The 23557-nt window shown below is 46.2% G+C and overlaps 1 protein-coding gene across 1 annotated transcript in view; it reads left to right on the forward strand.

The window, feature by feature from the left end:
• Window positions 1–18124: 18124 nt before the first annotated feature.
• LOC126542489 (ras-specific guanine nucleotide-releasing factor 2-like) overlaps window positions 18125–23557 on the forward strand; it is a 402122-nt gene continuing 396689 nt past the window's right edge. The window contains exon 1 of the mRNA XM_072286375.1: window positions 18125–18654. Coding sequence (XP_072142476.1) covers window positions 18385–18654 — 270 coding nt within the window. The 5' untranslated portion in view covers window positions 18125–18384. The remainder of the gene's footprint in view (window positions 18655–23557) is intronic.

The raw sequence follows: 23557 nt of genomic DNA on the forward strand, positions 1-23557 counted from the left end.
TTAGACAGAGTAAATTCAACACAATACCCAGACGCGAGCTGCAAGCTCTGCAAGCACGAACCCGCATACAATGCACAGATCTCATGGAAGTGCACACAGATCAGATCGATATATCTAGAGGACAAGATAGAACAGGACCTTCTCGAGGAGCGATAGCTAAGCGCTCTGACTAGCTCGGAACTACACGACCAACTATGGGCTATCCAGTGGGCCCGGGCAGCAGTGGAAAGGCTATGCCTCACCGCACATAATGCCCGGGTGGCCTGAGCCTGGGCTGGAAACCTTGCAGATCCTTTTCTCATTAAAGTTATTTCCGTACGTCCCTCCCTGGTTCAAAAAAATTTACCTTCCTAAACGCCATGTGCATCTTTAGAGGCATGCCTTATAGAGATACACTGGCAATTTAATCTCTCCCCCATGGATGCTAAAAAGTCTCAAAAGGCAAAATGCTACTCCCTGATAGATGCTTCATATCAAAGAACATTTGCCCTTTTTACACACAATGCTTTGTTTAAGGTCACATTCAGAGCAAGTGAAAAGCACAATTAGGCCTATAATTCCCTGCCTGTAATGATACTTTGTACAAACTTGCTGTGAAACAGTATTGCATGAAGCTACACTGACTCTCTACAACTGCAGAAGATTACTCTTTTCATTCAGGCAGCAGTGACATTTCTTTCCATTCATAATAAGTGAGTCAATTGAGATGCCTGTGCTCACATTATTAAAATTACGTATTTCCTGATAATAAATTGCAGTTAAGAATACTGCGTCCTTGACAGTGCTTGCAAAATTGATGCAGCAATGGCTGTCAAACTTGAGCGTAAAAGCATGTGTCGCATCAGAGCAAACTTTTCAGGGTAGAAAGACGGTAAGTGAGCCTGGCACAAGAGGTGCGGGTAGATACATGTTCTTGATGTTGTTGTGTTCTTTGTTATCTGCCATGGCATTGAAAAGGCCAGAGATGTGTCCCTGTACCTAGTGTAAGCAAGCATTAAAAGTGAGTAGTTGTGAAGCTTGTGTATCTTCTGACAAAGCTATGTGGCTTTACTGTCTTGCTTCAGCTGCTAAATGGCACTCAAGGAATTGGTGTGTCTGTATTTGGGTGAAGTTTGATAAAAATGAGGCTGCCTCATTGGTGTCATGTGTGACTTTACCGTGTACCAGCCCGTTCTGCAGACTCTTGTCATGTATGGTTTGAAGCTCAAGTAGAGTTGCAGACATCCATTGTAGATTCATTATTTTTATAAAGAGGGAAGTACTTAAGGCTGACTGATACTATGCTTCCATCTCTTGTAATAGCAGCGTCTGTACAAAATACATTGGTCCAAAGGAACATCAGTGTACAGCCGTGCCATGGCCTTAAGTCTGTTCTTGCACCCAAGCAATCAGAAGTGACTGCAACATGCAACCTCTTTAATTCAAATGCTCATTCACATTGAATTAGCAATGCTGCCGTGGTGTTCACCTGGGCATGTTCTTGAGCGAACAGAGGGAGAGCAGCTATTGCCCTCATCACGTTCTGAATAATGATCTCAATCTGGTCCCTCTACTTCAGTGAGGGCCAGTAAAACTGAGCCTGATAAATAATATGTGGCTGGAGTACAGACCAAACAGTATTACTGGCTATTTCGGTACAATCTTCTCCACATTTAGATGCAATCCTTCATATAAGGTGGAAGGTTGACATTGGTGTCTTCTTTATTTTGCCTAGCCAATTTGATCTTGTTCCGGATTGACGAACATAGAGACCAAGGATCCGTACTTCTATTTCTTGTAACAAGGACCAGTGCCGGTAGCCAGGAATATATTGGTGCATGTGTTGGGGAGGGGGGGGGGGTGAGCATTGTCTGCACATTGTCCTATGCCAGGTAAACAGACATGTTGGGTTCGGGGGCAAGGAGTTACGTTCCCGGTGTAGAGCATGCTGCAAAGCAATGCCGGTCTAGCCTGGTGTGGTTGGAAACGCCTTTCTCAAACTAATTGCCAATAATTGTTAGAAAGCTATATTGTGGCTACTTTTCCTTGCAGCAAGGTGTGTATTGTCCAAAATGAGTGATGCACGAATGATGGATGTCGCTGCACCTATTGCTGCCTGCAAATGTGAGCCACCATTCAGGAGCACAGCAGTACTGGACGGTAGTGCTAGTAAATTTACATAATTAGCAAGGCTTCAATATGCATACCCTGGAGTTAAATGTCAATATTGATTAAAATGGCTGTGACATATGAGTAGGCTTTGTTTTTTGTGGCCATTATCTGGCTTTCGCGCACCCCCTGGATGGGCTGTATTATTCTTGCATCCCTCTGACAACAAACATTTGCTTGTGAGTACTTCTTGCTACCTTTATTACTGATTTCTTTTCTTGATACTCAGATCCCTGTCTTTGCAATGTGGCCTCTGGCTGTTTATGTTCTTAGGAATGCAGACTTGTATGATGTTAACATATCTGAAAAGAAGCAGTATACACACTGAATACTTGAATGATAGAAAGCCACTGCTGTAAAATTAATGGTCAATCTCGGAAAGGGTCACCTGAATTGGCCACAATGAATAATTTACTGAAGCTATAAAAGCTGCTTTTCTGAATAAATTTTCCAAGACAAATACAGCAATATGCATGTCATGTTTGACGAGAATTCACAATTACCTGAAGCATATTTGCTTTGAGAATTAGTCCCAGGTGCCACAAGCACACTTGATGCAGAAGCTTGAAAGCAGTACAGTGACAGCCACACACCTCTACCACGTGGAATAAAAAAAATCCCAGACGGTAGCACACTACTCACCCAGTTAAAAAAAGAAAACACATGTTGTCATTTATTGAAATTGCTCTTTATTTTTAAAAGTTCAATTCAGAACAAGTTACTACAGAGTGTATTAATGTTTATGTTGGTTTCCATATTACATACCCCTCTGTGGCAACAAAATGCTGCACATACGCAATCAGTCATGCATGCCCTCCTACAAAGAGTGAAATGGAATCTGAGTGAATCAAGTGACATGTGGCTCATTTGTAGTTGTAGGTAAACTTGATGGCTGATAGCACTAAGGGCAAGTAATAGTAGTATAAAGTTTATTTCTCTAAGTGGTTTGGGCGGTCGGTGCGTCCCTCAGTCCAGGGCTCCACTGATCTCTGTGGTTTGCTGGGCTTGATCGAGAAGAGCTCTCTGGCTCTCTACATCTTCACTAGCAAGCCAAACATCCCAGTGCCTGTTACTTGGCACTTACGCCATAAGGGGCGAATTGGAATTTGGAGGCTGTAGTTTATACGTTCATGTTACGTGGGCAAGAGTTGGCAGCTCCTCGCACCAAGAACACATACTTTCATAGAATGCAGGGTGTACCTTAGTGAGTATTTGTAGGTGTAAATATGTGTTAGTCTGTACACAGCGCGAATCCCTGGCCTGTTCTTTCATAAGGTTGGAGTGCGGGCGGCTGTATTTTTGTCTCTCCTTTTCCTGGTTTTCGAAGTGTCGTGTGGGTCAATGGGAGTTCCTTGAAAGGACTGACTAGTGCTCGGATGCTTATTGCTCGAGCAGTTCGGTCCACCCTCTCATTTTCCTCGAGTCCAGAGTGCGCCGGGCACCAAATTACCACCTGGTGCAATTCTGTGAATTTTGTATGGGACGGTACCCGTCATGCACGAACAGCATGCTGCCTTAGAGTCCATCATGGCCAATGCAGATTGTTTCTTTTGCTTCTGCATCTCGAAAGGCCAGCGCTATGGCTGCTGCCTCCATGGTGCAGGTTAAAGGGTTCCGAATGGAAGTCGTTATCCCTGTGGACCAATTGAAGGCCACTATTTTGAATTTGTCTGTTGCCACTCTACATGCATCTGTGTAGTATACGTCTGGATTTCTTTCACATTTCTTTTGTAAAGCCTTTGATTGCGCTTTTCTTCTGCTTTGGTGGTGTTCCGTGCTCATATTCTTTGGGATTCGTGAAACTAGAATTTCCTCTCTTGTTTGTCTGGGTAGCAAAACTGTTTTTTCTCAGCCATACTGCGCTATCAGGGGATATCCTGCCTTTTGTAACAGAGCCTTTCCTTGTTTTGTAGAATTCAGATGTTCTCTCTGAGGCATGACCACATGCCGTGTCATGTTCTTCATATGTGTTGTGAATACCAAGAGCCTCCAGCTTTTTGGCACATGTGTTTTTGGGAGCCCTAGCTGCCCTGATGATGGAGCTCACTTTAGACATTTCAGCCTTATTTAGTTTTTGAAAGGGGAGGCTATAGGTCACCCTGCTAATAATTAATGCTCGCACAAGTCAGACTGCCTCCGCTTCTTTGAAGCCTCTTTTTTGTTTTGTGACTCTGTGGATCATTTGTGCCACATTCCTTGTTCTTTGTCTTAATGTTTCTAGCATGTGTGATGCCCTGCTGTTGTCTTGGTACAAAAACTCAGAATACATTCAGGTATGTGGACACCAAGGGCAAGAAACAAGGAAGGAAATTGAGATTGGCTGGGTGGTTTCTTTTGATGCAGTGAAACGTAACTAAAGTCCAAGTATGCATTCACACGACATCTGCACTTGAACACGTTACTAAAATACATCAAAGCCTGACCAAGCAAACAAATTCGCAGGCCTATTTGAATTTATTCCATTTGTCCTTTTCAGCACTGGTCAAACGTGCAATACATGACTATGAAAACACAGTTAGTGTCTGTATACAAAAAAAAAAAAAAGAAATTGTAGGCTGTGACTGCCTGAAACTGTGATTTCTAATGCACAAACCTTTGTGCATAGACAACTTGATACAAGGAAGTGCTGGTACAGATTTCCCAGTGAAAATGCATGCAGTTTGAAGTTTATTTCACAAAACTGACAAAATGAACGTAATTGTGTGCACACACTGCGTGCCTCCATTTAACACAGAAACAGGCTGGCTGTTCGCATTGTTCATGCTGCATAGCAGTAATTTGCCGCCTTAAAAATAATGTTGCTGTGACGCAAATCGCTCCCAGTTGAAAAAGACAACAGAAGTTCCTGTCGCAACTACGGAAATTTCTGTTGTACGACAGAAGTTCCTGATGTTTCTGTAGTTGCGACAGACATTTCTGACATTATGACAGAAATTCTGATGTCCCAACAGAATCATCCTGTCGTGAACACCAAGAGTTCTGAAGTCGCAACAGCAACTTTCTATCGCAACAGCGATTCTGACGTCGCAACTTTCTGTCGGGACTACACATTTTCGGTCGTGGCGTTAGAAATGTGCCACTTTCTGTCGCAGCGACATGATTTCTGACGCCGCGACAGAAGCGCTTTCAGTCGCGACGCTTTAAAATAGTATGTCAATTTCGCATCGGTGGTGTACCCTGTACTTTTCTCTTGCGCGGTATTCAATCGTGCTTCTCTGAAGCCGGCAATGCTGATAGCACAGACACCGGTATTAAAGTCGAAGTGGCCAATTGTTATAATTGTGCCGTGACGACGAAGCACCATAAATGCCCTACCGGCCTCCTCAAAATCGGCCGCTGATGAAAATCATATCATCTGCGGGAATGGCTGCGTATCCGTTTTGTGTTATTTGGTAAGATGTGGCACACAGGCCTGTGGACTTACGTGTGCCGTTACACTGACACAGTTAACTTCCCAGAAATATTGCATAAGCTTTTACAAAGCGAAAAAGAAGTTTTGGGTTGTTCCACAAAGTTGCGTGAAAAGCTGTCTCGCTCGGGTCTCATTATTCTGGTACAGCGCTGCCGAGAGATGCCAGTATGCTGTCAGAATGAACAATCATCCACGAATGTTTATGTAGCTATCTTGCATTGAACATAGAATTATATGCGCGCTCAAAAGTGCAGAGCGAGAGACAACTGTCGAAATTAGCAGTAACAACCTAACAGTGTCCCCGGTCACCGTTGTCTATTTCTGTATTTCTTATTTAATATGGATATCCTACAGCAAAATCGATGTTCTAGCACTACACAATGTACCTGTCGATGGTAAGAACACTTTTACTTTTCTAGAGATGCGGCAGTTGACGCGGTGGAATGAAAGCACCTGTTGACTCTTAAAATGCAAATATAAACATAAACGCAAAGTCTTTATGTAACTGAATTATGGACCAACGCGCATGTTCGGCGTGGCGTAGTGGTAAGAAGCTGGGCTCGGGATGCTTCAGTCCGGAGTTCGAATCCCCTGCGGGGAGATTTTTTTTTCCTTTCTTTTTTCTTTTTTCTACAAACAAATTTACATAGCCTTAAAGAGGTCTCTGTCAATTTTTAATTGAATATTCATCAAGAACTACAGGACGTCACACTACGGACAACAGAACGACAGACTAAAATTTCCTGTTGTGTTTTTCAAGTGGGCTGTCACAACCTATATCGACACTTAAGGCGAAGTGGTTATCAAACACACCTGATGACGAAACTCCAATACTCTTTGACCCGCCGTGGTTGTTATAAGCGTCCTTGGAGCTGTGCTTAGTATTAAGCACGAGGTCACAGGAACAGATCATGGTTCTGACACGTAAAACACGACAATTAAATTGAAAAAGAGAAAGAAAAAAGTTGAAACGTCTCTTTTTTGTGCGGCACTGGCTTCTTGAGTTTTATTGAGAGGACCGGTAAGTCTCAACACCGCGACATAAAAGGTGTGAGCACACGGAGGAAGGAAACTAAGGAGAGGCCCTGACGTCACTCTTTGTGAAGCAAAAGTGAAGCCGGAAGTTGGCGTTGCTCATGGCGATGCTCCGCCTTTTGTGCCACCCTCCTCTCTTGTTTACATCTTTCGCGAAACCACGCCGCGCTGCGCGTGGTTTCGCACGCGGAGCGCGCGCGCTCGCGCAACATCCGGCAGAGCACGGTGCAGGTAACACAGCGCAACAAGACACGGTGACTAACGCAAACCCGCCCACACAGCGCCTTTGCCACGGCACGAAACCTACCAGAGCAACACGTGTGCGCGCTCAAAAAATCAGTACAACGCCGCCATTGTGGCCCAAAAGGCGTGGCCATGCAGCAAAAAAAATAAAAAAGCAGCAAAAGAAATGAGAACCTATACGTCATTTCCGCCACACTTTTCTCCTAGCGCGCGGAGGGGGTAGGGCCTCTCCTTAGTTTCCTTCCTCCGTGTGTGAGCATTATGCGCATAGCGCAATGCTTCCGCGCCGTACTCACCACCGCAGCTTGAAAAGGCCGCGTCAAACATGAGGCAACTGGGCAAGCGGTAATCCGAAACGCGCCGTTTTCAATAGCAGTCGACACCGTACGCGGTCCGATTTTGTGAGGACTGTGGGTGAGGTTTCACTAGCCGCTGTCATATCGTGGCGCAGGAGGGAATACCCGAGCACGGCCGCGCGAACCACGAAAGTGTATTGTAGTACACAGATCACGTCAATGCGATGACTACGCGGTGGCCGATCACCGCCGTGCTGCGCAGTGGGGCAGGTAGCTTTCTTGTGAGGTTCCACACTACACGAAACACTCTCCGACGGCCGCCAAAATTACCTCGTAAGCACGCATATAGACACACACGCAGAACTACGATGAGCAAAACAGGTGCCGTCACCGGCGCCGACGACGGTGGCGCTTTGCGAGCTTTGCCTTCAGTTTCACTTTTAGTTGATGGGAAGACGAACAGAAGCGAGGACATTCTGCGGCCTAAGCCGTCGAAGTTTTGCATGGTCTCGCTTCCGAAGACAGCTCGTCAGATGCCGACCGGGGGTTCTGGCAGCGCGACAGGACATTGTGGTCGACGAGACGAACAAAGCGTCTATTATATCGCCCTAGATAACTTGGCTTGCACTCCGGAAATGTATAAATTTGCAGAAAGAAAAAAAAAAAAGAAGAAGAACCACTTGGACAATATATCTCTCCTTTCTCGTTTCTTCTCACAGATGTGTAAAAGAAAAGAAAATAACGCATAAAATAAGAAACAGAACTCCGTTTACGCTAAAGGGAGGCCTGTATCTTCTAAACTCCCTCTTAAAAAGGATGTAGAATTGAGGTTCTGTCTCCTTCTTTCATCCGCATTTTGCGAGGGAGAGAAATGGAGGACGCTGAGCATTTCTACACCACTCTAAGGGAGCACGGTTTTCAGGCACGTAGTCTCAAGGGAGGTCACATCCCTTAAAATGCCTTTTTCGGCTCATTTCCGTTTACAGTGTAGGTAGGGGGCCGATAACAGACCCCAATAATAACTTTCTTATTATATAGGGCGACGCATGCCCAGACAGTCTCTAAAGGGGTGTTGACGTGGATGCACTGTGACGCGAATGTTTTCTTGATAGCGAGCAGTACGCCTCCTCCTTGTCGCCCAATCCGATCGCCACGACAGATAGAGGAATTATTTGCGATAACAAAAAGTTCGTCGTCTCGAATTTCAGGACGCAACCAGGTTTCAGTTAGTACTATGATATCAGCGCTGCAGGTGTCGATGACGAAGTTAAGGCAGTCACGTTTGCTTATGATACTGCGGATGTTAGTAAAAAGAGCGGATATCTGCGAAAAAGGACGTCTACATCCCCTCGAGTGTCCCTACGGATTGCCAGGAGCCGAACTGATGGGATTATCAACTGAGGGCGGTTTCTGCGCGTGCTGTTTAACAGAGTTAGTAGGACGATTATCATCTGACGGCTGTTGCTTCGTATGCTCGTTAACGCAGTTAGATTCGGGATCGTGACCGCACTCGAAAATCTGGACAATCGCCCCTTTACAGAGGAAAAAGCTTTAGGACACTGGTACAGACGGGCTTCGGCACTCAAGGCCTTAAGGGCTTTGCTGAAGTTTTTAAGTACATGCGAATTTTGCGACCGCCTTTGAGTGTTGTAGCGCGTAGTATCGCGTTACTGTGTGAATTTTCTGGTTTCTTTCTTTTTCCTCTTTTTCTTCTTTCTACTTTTATTCCCTTTACTTCTTTCCCCAGCACAGGGTAGCCAGCCGGTACTTACACTGGCTAACCTCCCTGTCTTCCCTCCCCTTTGTCTCCTCCTCCTCCTCCTAGATTCGGGATAATACATGTAGTATTTCTTATTTATTAGTATTTTGTTATATCGGAGCTGATACGGACCTCCGTCGGATTCACTTTTGGCAAACTCGGCTAATTTCTTTCGAGCGTGACGTGTAGCAGGTGAGTAATCTTCGTTAAGTGCGACGTTTTTGTCCTTTAGCCTTTTTCGGGCAGAGAGGACTATCTCTTTTGTCTTAAAGTTAGTAAATTTTACAATGATTAGACGTTGTTTTCCTGGCGAATAGTGACCAAGGCGATGAGCACGTTCAATGGCTCAATCCGGAAGAGTGTCAAGTGCGTCAGCCAAAACTACTATTATTTTTTCTTCCGACTCAGCCCATGATTCCCGGTGGTCATCTAATCCATAAAAGATGAGGTTGCGGCGTCTTGATTGATTTTCAAGTTCTGTCTGCCGTGATTGCAAAGAAGCAGAATTGATTGACAACGACTGTACTGAGGTTTGGATGGTGGCTATTTCGTGATCAATTTGGTCAAGTGAGTTCGTTTTATCTTCTAAGTCATCTAGTCTTTCTTCGATAGCGCCAATCTTGATTTGAATATTTTTTTGACTGACTTAGATGGGTTTAATGTCACTGACCATATCGGACTGGCTTTTTGCTGCTTGCACGGATCGAGCCTGAAGATCTTTTAGAATATGAAATATGACCTTCATCTGCTCGCCTGGCTCATCAGGCAAAGACTGTAGTTCAGCCAAGGACTGAGAACGAGTCGGGGGTCCTGGGTTCGACTCAATATCACCAGAGCATAGTAGTAAAAAAACCCAGTGAAAAACAATCAGCAGCAATATCACGGAGCACTCGTGGGCGCGGGAACAATAATAGAAAACGGTCGTCGCTCCTTCTGGCGTACATAGGAAAACGTTACACACCTGTAATGCGCAAAAGCGCGGAGCGTCAGACATGTTGACAGTGATGGTCCCGCGCCCACTGAGGAAACTGTCCCGCTGGCGGCTTCTTATATCGACTGTGGCTGGTGACGTCATCGTTGACTTGGGTTATGCGCAGAAGACGGAGATGACGAGCGGAGCAGTAAGGTTTGCGTGGTGCGGTTGATAGCAGTGCGGCGTTGATGGCATCGGGCTGGACGGGCATTCGTTTTCATCAGGAGGCAAGGATGTGTTTGACAGCAGGAAAAGCGGCAGGAACACCTGTAATGCACAAAAGCGCGGAGCGTGAGACATGTTAACACTGATGGTACCGCGCCCACTCTTAGTCGCGCTACTCGGCTCATTGGGCCAGCTTAAATAAATAAATAAATAAATAAATAAATAAATAAATAAATAAATAAATAAATAAATAAATAAATTTCATTTAAATGATGGCTCTAGGTTTATTTGGGGAAGTGGGCAAATGGATGGAAGCTAAGTATGGCTCCTTATGGAAGCGTCGCACGCCAAGAACCATAGTGAGTTGTTCCTCTTTGACTTTTGCCCATGGTTGGACACAGCGATCAAACGATGTCACCTTCTTAGGCCGTTACATATCCCCGAATGTCCTGGGTCCTTCCCATTCCCACACGAGGTGATGGAAATTTGGAGTTACCTCCCTTGACCGCACATAACATTTCATTTGCGGAAGTGATTGTGAGCGGTAGGCGCCATTTCCCTGCCGCGACCTCAACCATAAGGCGACGATGTCGTCTGTCATGGTCTGCCCTGCTCCGACCTTGTTTATTAGGACTTGTGCTCCTCGAGATGGCAGCCAGGAGGTGTTCTTTTCGGCGTTTCTGAAGGCGGCGCCGTACCTCTTCCTTGCCTTGATGTGGGAGTGGTGATTGAGGCGTGCCTCACTCGCCATTTTGTCGGCCTGTTCGTCGCAGGGGTTTCCAGCACGGCCTGGCACCCACTTGTTGGTAGTCTTATGATCTGGCTCCCTTAACATGCACCCGTGTGCTTTATGTATGCGGTAAGCGGAGGTGTTGCGAGTTGTAGGTTCACTTAGTTCACATATTGCCATAGCGCTGCCCGCGCAAGAGAAAGCATTTTGGTCTGCACAGCCACTTGGCCGCTGTCAATGATTGACTGAGCGAGGTGAGTAACATCCAAAATAACATGATGTGTCAGTTCTCTCATCGCTGGTTCAAGTTTCGAATCCATCACTCTGGTGAAGTGCGTTTGTGCGTTTTCGCTGTATGCCGCGACCGCCTCCGTTGAGTTGCAAGGACTCCAAAACAGTCAACGTACACGCGGAGTGCCTCATATTCTACATTTGAGTTCACGTGTGCGCTGATTCAGCGTTGGTGTACGTGTATTTGTCGTACTGGCCAGTCGAGGTCAATCTGTGCTAATGAGCTGCGGCTGAAAATCCTACCTGCGAACAAGCTGAAAAGCCCGTTGCTAGCTGAAAAGCTTGCCCCCTCACGCCCCAGCCTGGAAAAGTGAGCTCGCAGTAGACACGCAGCTTTGCCCAGGTAATACAAACTGACCAGTCCATACTTACCAATGCAGTTTAAGAGTGATCTCTCAGCACAACATGCAGACACGGATTAGAAAGAAGAGAGGATCCCAGGCGCTGCCTCTGTTCATGATCTGCTGACAGATCATGAACACATTCCAAGTCGTGTACTTCTCGCTGCTTGGGCAGTTTAAGAGTCCTTGACATGCTTGTTCTCCTCCATCATGGCTACATTGAGTATTACATGAAGTACGAGGAGGGTGGTATTGTTTATAAAATTTTTAGCTTTCCATGCATCACCATCCAACTGTTCCTATTTTTAATGCGACAGCGTTAAGGGCCCTGTGTCGCAAAAAATCCGATGTCGGCGTCGGACGTCGCTTGGCGAGAAATCATTCCGAACCACAACCAAGCAGGCCCTCCGCGTGGCTCAGAGGTGTTATTGAACTAATTGAATTTCTCAAACCAAAATACATCAGAAAACCCGTAATGTACAACCTAAACACAACCTACAGACATGATAGCGTCGGAGTTTAATTTGACTATACCAGAAAACATAATTCCGTTATGCGGAAACTATAACACAATGCCCTTTTCTGAGCGGCGTGGCCCGCTCGGTTCCTTGCAACAGCATCATCGCGCTCGCCTCCACGCACCCGAAAGAAAGCTACGGCTGCCGGGAAGCGTGACAAGCAGTCTGGGATCTTTGAAATCTATCGTGTTCCACTCTTAAAGGCGAAGCTTAAACATCCTCCATTTTTTAAACACGAAGCCAACCAAGAGATCGAGCACGCCATGCGCGCTTGCCCCTTTAGAGCGTGCTTTGCCACACTGTGACTATTATTGCGGAGAAGAATAAACAATTTTTTTTTTTTTTTAGCAGTAACAGATAAATGCTGAACTTGAGGAGATGAGCATATTTTTATTGCGCAGTCACAGCAAACCACTGTGTTTAGTTACCAGACACAAGTGCCTTTCAGCAATACACGTTTTCTAGCGAGCCGATATTACATACTTGAGTCCGAACCCTAAGGAAGGGAACAAAGCAAGCTTACGGACGGAATTATTTGTGTCCATGTACGGTCTAACAAGCTCGCTTGGTTTTACCGCAAACATAAGCGTTATTTTTGCGTGAACAACGTAGTATTTGAAATAAAACTACAAAAAGAAAGTACTATAGTAGGTTTCCTAGGATACGCGTGAGTATACCACTGTAGTGCCGCGCTTAGTGTAACAGCATCGTTATTGCTCTGCTCGTGCCTGTTTTCTATAAAAGTTACTCAAGAATTATGCAGAGAGTGAAACGTATGCATTCGGACCACACGAACAAGTTTCACTACATAAAATCTGACACTGAAGCACACTTGTGTCCGGAACAGCTTTCTCGATTTAGTTCTTTAAAATCGTATATTTGCTTTTTCTGCTATCAATCATATTTCTGCTTATTATTTTATACTCAGGCCTCGCTTTTCTATAGAACAAAATTTTGTCCCTAATCATTCAGAGAAACCAATGTTCTTTTTTTTTAGAACAAGATGGCATAGTATTCTGTGCTGAACTCACTGGTGCATATTCCTTTAGCGTCGCCTCCTCCACCGCTCTGTTGGTTCATCTCTTGCAAAGCAAAGCTGTCAAGGGGAATCCCACAACGGCTTTCGTGCGGCGGCGAAGGCCGGTGTGCAGCCCGGCGCGGTCGATATCATATATAATTGCAGCGCAACAGGTTCCAGGGTCCCGAATTCAGTTTGAAACTTAAGGGTCAATGACTACGAAATAAAAGTTACCTTGCGCATTTCTCATTTAAAGACGACAACCTATGTGCAAGCTTTTATTTCAACCGGTTATCCATAATCTTTTTCTTCACGTCGCCTCAAACCGGCTCCACATTGGAGGTCAGCTAGGAATTTGTACGGCTTCGACGCTGAGAGCTGGCGGTGTCGTGTCGCCACGCAGTCTGCGTGGGGCCGTCACTAAGAAGAAGCAGCCACAACCGCGCTCGACCGCAGCAAGAACTGCTGCAGCAAACATACCTGCGTAGTACTCCCGAAGGGTGTGAGAACTCGGTTATACAGCTTCGCCACCTCTGATATATCAGTTGTCAGATGGGCATACATCTGCGAAGTATTTTGAAAGCGAATATATTTCTTTGGCTCTTTTGCCCGTTTTCGCAGTGGGTGGTCGGGCGTTCACCGACTATACAAAGGCGCCGACGCAAAGGGCACGCGCTCTTGCACAGACGAGTTCAAAGAAAATTTGTTCACCTGCAGGCACGCATACAACAGGGGTATGAACCCATAATTTAATTGAAAGAACATTTATTCACTCGTAGGCACACGAGTTGCGGGGCGCATTCGGCGTTACACTTCTTTGACACAGACTTTGTGTTTTTTTATGCGTGCTCTTTCACGTTTCTTAGGCGACACGGGCTTGGACTCACGCTTGTGATAACATTTATGCAATGTGTCCTTTACCTCGCTCCTCCCATTATCACCCCCCCCCCCCACCCCACCCCCCTTGTGACCCTTTTTCTTTCCCTCTTCTCCTTACCTTACGTAGAGTAGCAGGCCAGATGCTCCATTTTCCGGCCGACCTCTATACGTTTTCCAATAATTAAACTACTTCTTCTTATGCAACCCCTGCAGATGTGCTAGTTAATCGCTCTCTTCTCTACGGATTTACCCAGCGCGGAACGCTACCTAAATGCGCTCTCTACAAGGAAAAAACAACGCCAAGGGCATCCCTCCTGAAAGAGAAAGAAAACAACAACAACAAATAGCTCTCTAGAAACGTTCCGCTATTCGTTAACACTGACAAACAGCACCGGTGGTTTCTGAACATTTTTTTCCCTTCTTAGGTCGTTCCTTCTAGCTAGTCGCGAAACATAATTCTCGTCCGCTGCGGCTCTATTTTCGGCCAGTGTGTATGAAGATCGGCCTGTGAAGCACGTAGATGCAAGCTTCGCTTTTTCTTCTTTTTTTTTTTGCAGTAAGCGACAAGATCCAAGGGCCATCTCTTTGGCGCTTCAGAAACGTTAACGTTATGCCCAGATTAGTCGGCGAGATAGCAAAAAACTGAATAATGACGAAAGGCTGCCACCTCCTCGAAGCTTTATGCTGTGTTGCTGGACAAGATGCGAGAAGTGCTAAGGGGCTAGGAAAGGAGCGGCCGCTTTCTGCAGACAGGCTTCCAAGAAGCGCTTTCATCATACCTTGATCTTTCTCGTACAAAAGCTTCTCCGTGATCACGCATGGAAGAAACGTGCACAGACGAATGCCCTGAACTATCCGCACCGGATAATTGAGGAGTGACTGATATCAGTAAGGATGTATGTGGTAACTCAGAAGCTGTTAGTAGTGTTTGACGATTTCAGACGTCACGAAGTTTATTCTTGCGCTCAAGTCCAACAGAAGTTGTAATAACAGGATGCAATTTTTGCAGAAAGTCAAGGCAGGAATCACGGAAAGACTCACTGTCCATGGAGATATTAAAGTACAGATTTTTTTCGCAGTTGGCTAAAGTTGCATCTCGATAATGATATTGTTACTTTGCGTGGCAGATAATAAGAGTGGATAATAAGAGTGGTTTATTGAATCTTTCGCTAACATCGGAACACAGTTCTACATTGGTATAGTGATATATCAATGTGATAGTGTCTTCATATTGCACCTCGTTTTCTTTATTTTTTCGTAACGTAAGTTAGAATCAGTGTAACGAAAGACGTCAGCGTCCTCTTAGCTTCGGATGCTTTGCTGCTCACACCCGGTCAAAAATAATGAAGAATTATTCACCCCAAAATTCAAACCATTTATTTCAAGGTTGTCGCGATGTAGTTAATTTAGCGAGGAGTACCACGTTCTGTTTTGGGCTTTACAGAAATGTGAAAGTGACTTTTCACGTTATCAAGACGTTGACTGATTCTTATCGAGATCTTTAATTTGACAAAAAATGACAAAAGCACGACTTAATCAGAAGCGGGTAATTCGCAATGTAACTTTTCTACGTTGGTAATTATTTTTAGTTTATGTTATTGATTTCCTGAACAAACATAAGTCAGAAGTGAGCCTTTTCACAGATGATTATATTGTTTGCGGTTCGGTCATTGACCAAGAAGACATTATTGGCCTTGAAAATTACCTAGATTCAATCGTAATCCTGTGAATTAAATTGTTCTTACCGTTAAAACTTAAAAACGTAAAATCATGGCACTTATTCGTTTATGCACCTTAACACACCGCCATCTCTACTCAGTTCCTGTTAAGCACACGCCATCACATAAGTGTCGCATGATCATTTCACTATCATGGGCGGTGCACACCGAAACGATATGCTCTGAAGTTTCGTTCATGCTCAGATATCTGCAACGTTACCTTAGGAAAACGTCTTCAGAGGTCGAGAAACTTGCACACCTCACGTACATCCGACCTAAAGTCGCATACGCGACATCTGCCTGGCGCCCATCTAAAATGTACCTCGCCTCACACCTTGAAACAATCCAGAACCGCGTCGCTCGATTCAGCACATCATACTACTCAAGGAAACCTAGTGTTACACTACTAAAGGGCACACTCGGCCTTCCTTCACCTGTATCTTGTACATGCTTTCCTGCAAACTGGACTCAGTCTGGTTAACCTCCCTGCCTTTCCGTGTTCCCTTCTCTCTCTCTCTCTCTCTCATTCCGGTTTCAAGGCATGCCTTGTTAAAAACGTCTTGCCGAACTTACAGTCGCCTCATTCACAGCATACTCCTAATGCGCATCCCTGTTCAAACATTAGCAGTGCCAAATTCATTCTTTCCGCAAGAAATAGTCATATGGAATACCCTCCCTCATAACATTATCGCATGAAGCAATCGAAATTCATTTTATGATAAACTAACATGCTACCTTACATCAGATAAACTTATTCTCCTTGTCGCAAAATAATTTATTGTTACTTTGTAGACTATTGTTGTGTTGAATGTTTGATCATCCTATATACTCGCGTTCTAAAAGATAACCAGCGTTTGTATACCTGTTAGATTTACCCAGACTAGCATTTCCTTACCACCGGTTACCACGTAATCGCTTTTTCTTTTTCTTTTTTTATTTTCTCGTTTGTATTGTTCTCGCGACCAATGAAAGCGTGTACTCAAGCGTCCCCTTATGTAATGCCCCATGGGCCTTTAAGAAAACATAAATGAAATCAGGGGAAACATATAACGGTTAGGCATGTATAATCTCGACGAAGTTTCTAAGGTCACCTGTGCACCGCGCAGTGGCCTACTAACCGCTCGAAAAAAAAAATCAGGCAGGACACATCTCACAATAAATGTCGACGTTAATGCGACTAGCATTGAAGTAGTGCAGCGGCATGCCATATCGTCAATGCCGAAACACGTATGCTACCGGGGTCACTGCTAGCCACTGCACACGCTCCGCCATCTAGCGGCGCCACCGCGAAATCCGCGCGTGGCGCGGCTTCGATTCCGCCGAGTACCGGAGAAATTTTGAAGGTTATTTTTCGTCACTCAAAAGTGCGTGGCGCGTACCAGTTACTAAAGTTGTCATTAAAGAGGTTCATTGCAAACCGGCCCAGACCAAATGGCCCATACCTATTTGCCCAAGTCAGCATCAAAGAGGTTCGTTGAAAGAAGAAAAGAACCGGACTTCGGACGGGACGTGATGAAGGAGTGGACAGGCCGAACGGTAGGTTCGTTGAACAACGGCAGGTACCCAGTGCCACATACGCAGTACACATACGCAGTGACCCAAGTTGATGCGGCACTTTGTTTCCATTCCTGTTCCTTCAGCGTAGCAGCTCGATGCGCAACCCATCAGACCGGACTGCCTACCCAGTAACCCCAGTGGGTAGGTAAACGGTTACCCTTCACACTAGACCATTGTCGCTCGACACGATTTTCACATGCCGCCGACAGAAGACATCGCAGGTGAAGGCGACGAAGGGACTACTTCGGTTTTTGAAAGAGACGGGATTGGACAAGTGGCTGTGAGAGTGATATCACGTACCACGCCATATTGATAGACTCTAACGGACGATGTGTGTGTGCTGTGCTATGTGCTCTCTCTCTCTCTCTCTCCCTTCCCCATCTTTCATCGCCCCATCCCTCTGCCATGTGTAGGGTAGCAAACCTTTTGAGCTAAACTGGTTAACCTCCCTGCCTTTCCTTCTCCACTTTTTCCTTCCTTCCTTCCTAAACGGTTACCCTTGAAAGTTCGTGAAGTACTCTAAAAATGCTAATCACATTAAAATGCTTCGAAAACAAAGTGCCATAGACATCAAGCTGGTCTTCTACACCTCGAGCTCCCGTTTCGTGCGTCTAAGCAGTTCACAAGGGATCGTGGTTGGCACGCCGTCGGCTGACCCACAGAGCGACTGGCGTCGTCCCTGTGACACACATTCTGATGGCCTAGCCCAGTTCTGCCCATCGGAGGGGCCGGCGTTCTCTGTGTCAGAAGGGCTGGCTGAGCAAGAAGCGGGACGCCTTTTTTTTCGCTCCCTCGCGATCCCACAGGTGCGTCGAGAGGGGGCCGCGGAGGTGTGCCGCACGGGTGGCCGGGAGCGGCGTCCTGGGGAGCGAAAGGGGGGACAGAAAAGGAGGCGCGTCCAGGTGAGTCGGAGGAAGAAGATGCCGGGGGAGGCGGAGGCTGCTCGCCTCCCCCCACGTGACGGCGGGAAGAGGCGGCCGCCAGGGGCTCGCGTGCCGGCATCGCATCGACCGTCGGTCGTCGGCGACGGCAATCGCGTCGGCAGCGGCGGCGGCGGCGGCAGCTGCACACCAGCTCCAGCAGCGGGTCTTCCCCCAACCCCGAACCCGTCCGTGCAGCGTCGGCAGAAAGCAGAGTCGGCGAGCGGCAGGCCCAACAGGCATCGGTGGGTCGTCAACGTCGGCACGCGGCGCCCCATGGCGCGGGCGGCCGGCGGAGGCGGCGCTAGCGCGACGTCTTGCGACGACGGGGGCTGCATGTGGCTGCGTCGTCGTCGGCGGGCCGGCTGAGCGCGGGGGGCCATGCAGCGAGCGCTGCGCATGAACGATGCACAGCTGCTGTCGCTGTCCGAGAAGGCGCTGCACGACAACTGCCTGCGTGGCTACCTCTGCAAGCGCACGGCGGACAGCGCACGCTGGCAGCTCCGCTGGTTCGTGCTCTACCAGAACCTGCTCTTCTACTTCGAGAACGACACGACGACCCGGCCGTCGGGCGTGCTCTTCCTCGAGGGCTCCTACTGCGAGCGCCTGCTCACGCCCGTCACCGGCGGCAAGAACACGGGCAGCACTCAGGTGAGCAGCTGCTGGCCGATCGCCTTCGCTGTTGCACGCCGTCGTTACTCCTGGGCACGCACCAAGGGGAGCTCGCCCAGCGACCGCAATCGGAAACGCGATGCAGGTGGCGTCACGTCGACAGACGAAATCCACACCACTGGAACGCGCGAACACACGTGCATGATTCGCGCATGCCACTCACTTCAGCGACGTGGTATGAACACAGATGGTCGCGCGCAGTCTTGACGTGGCGATGCAATGCGACGTCGTTTCAGTTGCAATGTCCTGCTAAAGACTCTTCGGTCACTTTCCGAATTGCCTCAAAAATCAATACTAATTAGCGTCACGTTGGACGGGACGTCGCAAGCGTGTGATGTCGGCCTTCGAGTTTTCAAGTATCTACGTCGTGAACACAGCCTACGTATACTTACACAAACTGGTTCTTTAATGATGTAAATTAAAGCTCTGACGTCATCGAGGTTGTCTTACGTGGTGATTATTGTCGACACAAAGCAACAAAGATTCACGTCAGTCTGTACATGATGGTCAAGCCACCAATGTTATGTATTGCGGCATTTATGCAATACAGGCGCATCAATAGCGTAAAATCAGTTAACAAAGCGGAAACTACATCGCAGAAGTACAGAATTTATATGCTTGCTTGTATGATAGCATCGAACTTAACAGCCATTAGAGACCTGTGCTGTGATACGTGTTTTGTGTAATTACGATGTACTTTTGCTAGCGACAAAAGACTTTTGAAAGGTACTTATTTTTCTTCAAGAACAATGGATTTCAAAGCTACAGGTAGCCATTACAAAGGTAACGACGCTAAATTTTCAGCTTGCTTCTATCGCTCAAGGCGCAGCTTAACAACGCTCACACTTTTCGATCATGAGAGAGCTTGCGGTAACAGTCAGGAAGCCCAAGCACAAGCCATCTAATTACTGCTAGAAGATTTTTCGGAACACACAAGTATGCTTATAAAAGTCAGTAATGATATATTGATATATTGTCTCACGAGTCTTGTTCGAAGTGGCATTTAGCACGAAGGCTTAATCTCAGGTGTGCTTCAGAAAGGAGGAACACATAATTAGCTGTCCCGTGTATTTTTCGTGAACGTAGTCCTGTCTCATGCTCCAGCATCGTCGCGCAACGAGTCCTTGATCTGGGAATACGTGATGGAACACTCATTCTCTGTATTTGTCTCACACAAAGAAACCGTGTTGTACTGCGAGCGCATCTCGGTGTGCTGCAGAGTAGTCGACTTCACTGAAGAGCGGGTCCACGCCGTCATTTGAAGAGGCTACTGCATTGTCATGTATATATAACTTGTAATGGCTGCTGCATTTCGGCCTCATTTGTGCTCGTCCACACACGTCTTTTGTATTTCTTGTCTTTAGTGTAATGTCCATGAGAACTCACGACTTCTCTCATCATCATCATCCAACGCAGTACTTTCACTCTCGTTACCTCTTGCCCAGTGCAGAGTAGCAGACTAGAGCGCACCAGCTCAGGTAGACCTCCCTCTCGTTCCTATCAATAAAACCTGTCACCTCCTCCCTTTCTCGTCTTTAAGTGCATAGTATTCAAGACCGCAAGCTTGCTAATTTACCAAGCTGCTTGTTCTTTTCAGCATTCACAACTTTATGATTATGAAAACGCGTATGATGGAAGTATGTCATCTGTGAGCGCTTTCTCGACAACCGTTCTCGCATGCCATAGAGGAAACGTGACCAAAAGTAAGAATTTTTCCCATGGAGTCTCGCAGAATAAAAACATGGCGCATAGGTCAGTGGCACGAAAGCGAGGAGAACACAATAATAGTGCTGGAACCACTATAATCACGATAAGTTTCTGACGGTTATTTCCTTAAGCCACTCCTATGTGCATGTGTAATTTGAGTATCTGTGTTGGACCACCTCTTCTACATGCGCAGCAATGTTTTCTGAGTTTACTGAGTTCGCGCAAGTTGAACCTAATAAAGTAAACTGACCTTGTCGAGCACATAAAACATAAAGCGCGGGAAGCTTCACCTGTTTAACATAATCTTTTAATATGCCTTTCAAAGCAATTTTCTCCCGTCGACTCGGCATTTCCAGATCAGCTAAACAAATAATCACGTCTTCTATGAGTCACATTCCTTATCTGCACCAGTCACGAATGCGTTGCATTGGTTCGGAAAAATTCACTCCTTTCACCACCTGGAGCAGCATACCAGGCCTCTCCAGGTATCATTAAACTTCTCACTCTTAGCTTCATCCTGATACTTCCACCGATTTAAAAAAAAATTCTCGATTTGTGCACATATAGCTAGAATGGGCGTCATAAATAACAGTGTTCCGTGGTTACGTTTGCTTTCCTTTCCGATTTCAGGACACCCATCTTGCAAAAGTATTCTTCTGCCAGCATTCGAAGACACTGCTTTATGGGACCATGCCTACGTGTTGCTTCATACTTCTTTATCAGGCATCTCCGACGATAGGACACGTCTTCACTGCGACAAACGACCGGTCATATTTAAACAAAACTGCTCGTATCTCCACTGCCATGTAATGTGAAGCAAACTGCTTCCAATGTTTTCCAGAGATCTTTGCGGATCTCCCCGAATTCATTGCCTTAAAGAACATACGACTCACGATGCGGTAGTTATACTTGGAAGCTCTAAATCTGACGTTTACGGTCACCATTGGAAGGAAGCCTCTCACATGAGACTAAGGACGAGAAGAAAAAAAAATAGAAGCAGAAAGAATGAGCGGCTCTCTTGCATAGGAAAAAAAATCTTACCCTTGCTTGCCCTCCATCCAAATGGGCCCAAACCCCGTAAGTATTTTGAACGCTCAGCGGAATGACGCGTAATTATGCAGCAAACGTTGTCGATTTCCCATGAAGCCCACACGAATGCAATGAGAACTTACGTGCTACAACGAACAGTGGAGAGCTTCGGGTTCGTGAAAAATATCTACGTAAACTTCAGGCTTGCATTCATTGCTTTTCAGAGCAGTTCACTGTAGTTGCATTCGTTTGCGTTAGACGGCACGTTACCCTGCCTACGTTAGAATGTACTCATACTCCACGTGTTAATCTGTTTAAAGTTTTTCTAAGAAGACAGCGTCTTTCGCAACTCGAGTTTTGGAAGGCAACCATTTATGTATGAGGGAATTTGATTGCGTACAGCTCCCCTGTCAGAAGACATCAGTGCCATGCTTGCACGTGAAGCACCAGCTGCACTAACGTTTTCCGTCGTAGAATTCAAGAAATACGCGCTGGTGTGGGAACTCGTAACTGATATTTCCTTTTTTTTTTGGAATACAGGATACTTCCCCCACAGTTTGTCCATAGCTTTCGCTCACGTTCCTTAATACGAAGGAGAGCGCTCGGGCTACTACGTTCATCTGTCTTGAGCAAGAGCTTTGCGTTTCCCAGTACGTTCGGAATTGATTTCGCGTACATTTAACGAGGTAGAGTAAGGTACAGGAACTGCGGAAGAACAAGCAAAAGGGACGCTCCAGTGAAAGCTTTGCTACTAAACTTACGCCTGGTACGTATCCATTAAACCGCAACAAACTCTAACTAATTCGCAAGCGTAGGCACCTTATTCGCGCCTCATTTTATCCTCATTATTATTAGCACTGGTATTTCGTCTTTCTTCTCTGTCCGAGTTTTTAGTGTGCGCTGTAACTAATAATAATGGAGTTGTACCGACTCGCCCAGCTAGCTACCGTATTATTTTATACTGCAGATCAGCGATGGTTACATGAAAATTACGTTACAATTCTTGCTTTTACAAGGTTGAAAGAGAGCGAGAGAGAGAAAGAGAGAGAGCAAGGAGAGGAAAGTCAGGGAGGCCAACCAGACGAGCGCCCGGTTTGCTGCCCGGCACTGGGGGTAAAGGAAACAGGAATAGAAAGAAGAAAAGAGGGAGAGAGTGAGCACTAAGAGCACGTGGGATGATGCACAGGGACAATATAAGCGGTCTCTTAAACGCCCGCTCTTCAAGTAGTGTACTAGTGCACGAGTCGCTTTTTGTGCCAGTGACGGGTGTAGCCATGATCCGAGTATCTTTGACGCAGAGAAAAGTCTCCAGTCCAGTCCGTTTAAAGTTGTCCGAGAGAGAGGGTGCCATGCATTACAAAGCAATAACATGATGGCAATCACTCGATTCTTCAGGGCGTCTTCGTGATGCTAGAATGACTTGGAAGCAATAAACAAAACGGAGGCAACGTCAAAGCGAGGTTTATGCAGTGACAATCTGACAAAGACGTAAATGCGTGACGCTTATTATGTTTGCAACGAGTATAAGCGGAAAATGATGGCGGCTGAAATAATTTGAAAGTGCTCTTGATATCAGGTGCTAATAAGAAACAAACTAGTTACGCTAATCACGCTATGTTTATTTTAGCTCTGGGGGATTCGAACTTAATTTATTTCCTTGCAATAGGCAGTGGACGAAAGCTTGCCAGAATTTTATAACGCAATAAGTGAAGAACGAATATATCGCGCGTAAACCACAAAGCGTTTTCTGATTTCGTAACCACAGTTAACTATCCAGTTCGCGGCACGTTTTCGTTGCGAAACAGCTGTGTTCGTATCGAACTCCTCGCGTTGTGTAACGTGCGCGAAAGACTTTATTTCTTCTTGTGATACACCCCGTCGCAGGACGGCACGTTTGCAAACATAGGCGAGCTTTGCTTCGTTCCGTAACTGTTCGTGTCACGCCAATTTTATTGCGCCAAAATTTGCTTTGTAGGCGTGGCTGTTTTGCCACGTTACGCACTATAGCGTGAGGCCAATGTGAAGAGTTCAAGTATGGCACTGCTTAAATGGCACAGACAGTTGTAGGAACGATTAGAAATTTTATGTAAAAAAAGCAACGAGAGATTTTTTTAGCAATATCCGGCGCATCAACCGGCATTCATTC

This window comes from Dermacentor andersoni, chromosome 2 (assembly GCF_023375885.2).
Source record: "Dermacentor andersoni chromosome 2, qqDerAnde1_hic_scaffold, whole genome shotgun sequence".
NCBI lineage: Eukaryota > Metazoa > Arthropoda > Arachnida > Ixodida > Ixodidae > Dermacentor > Dermacentor andersoni.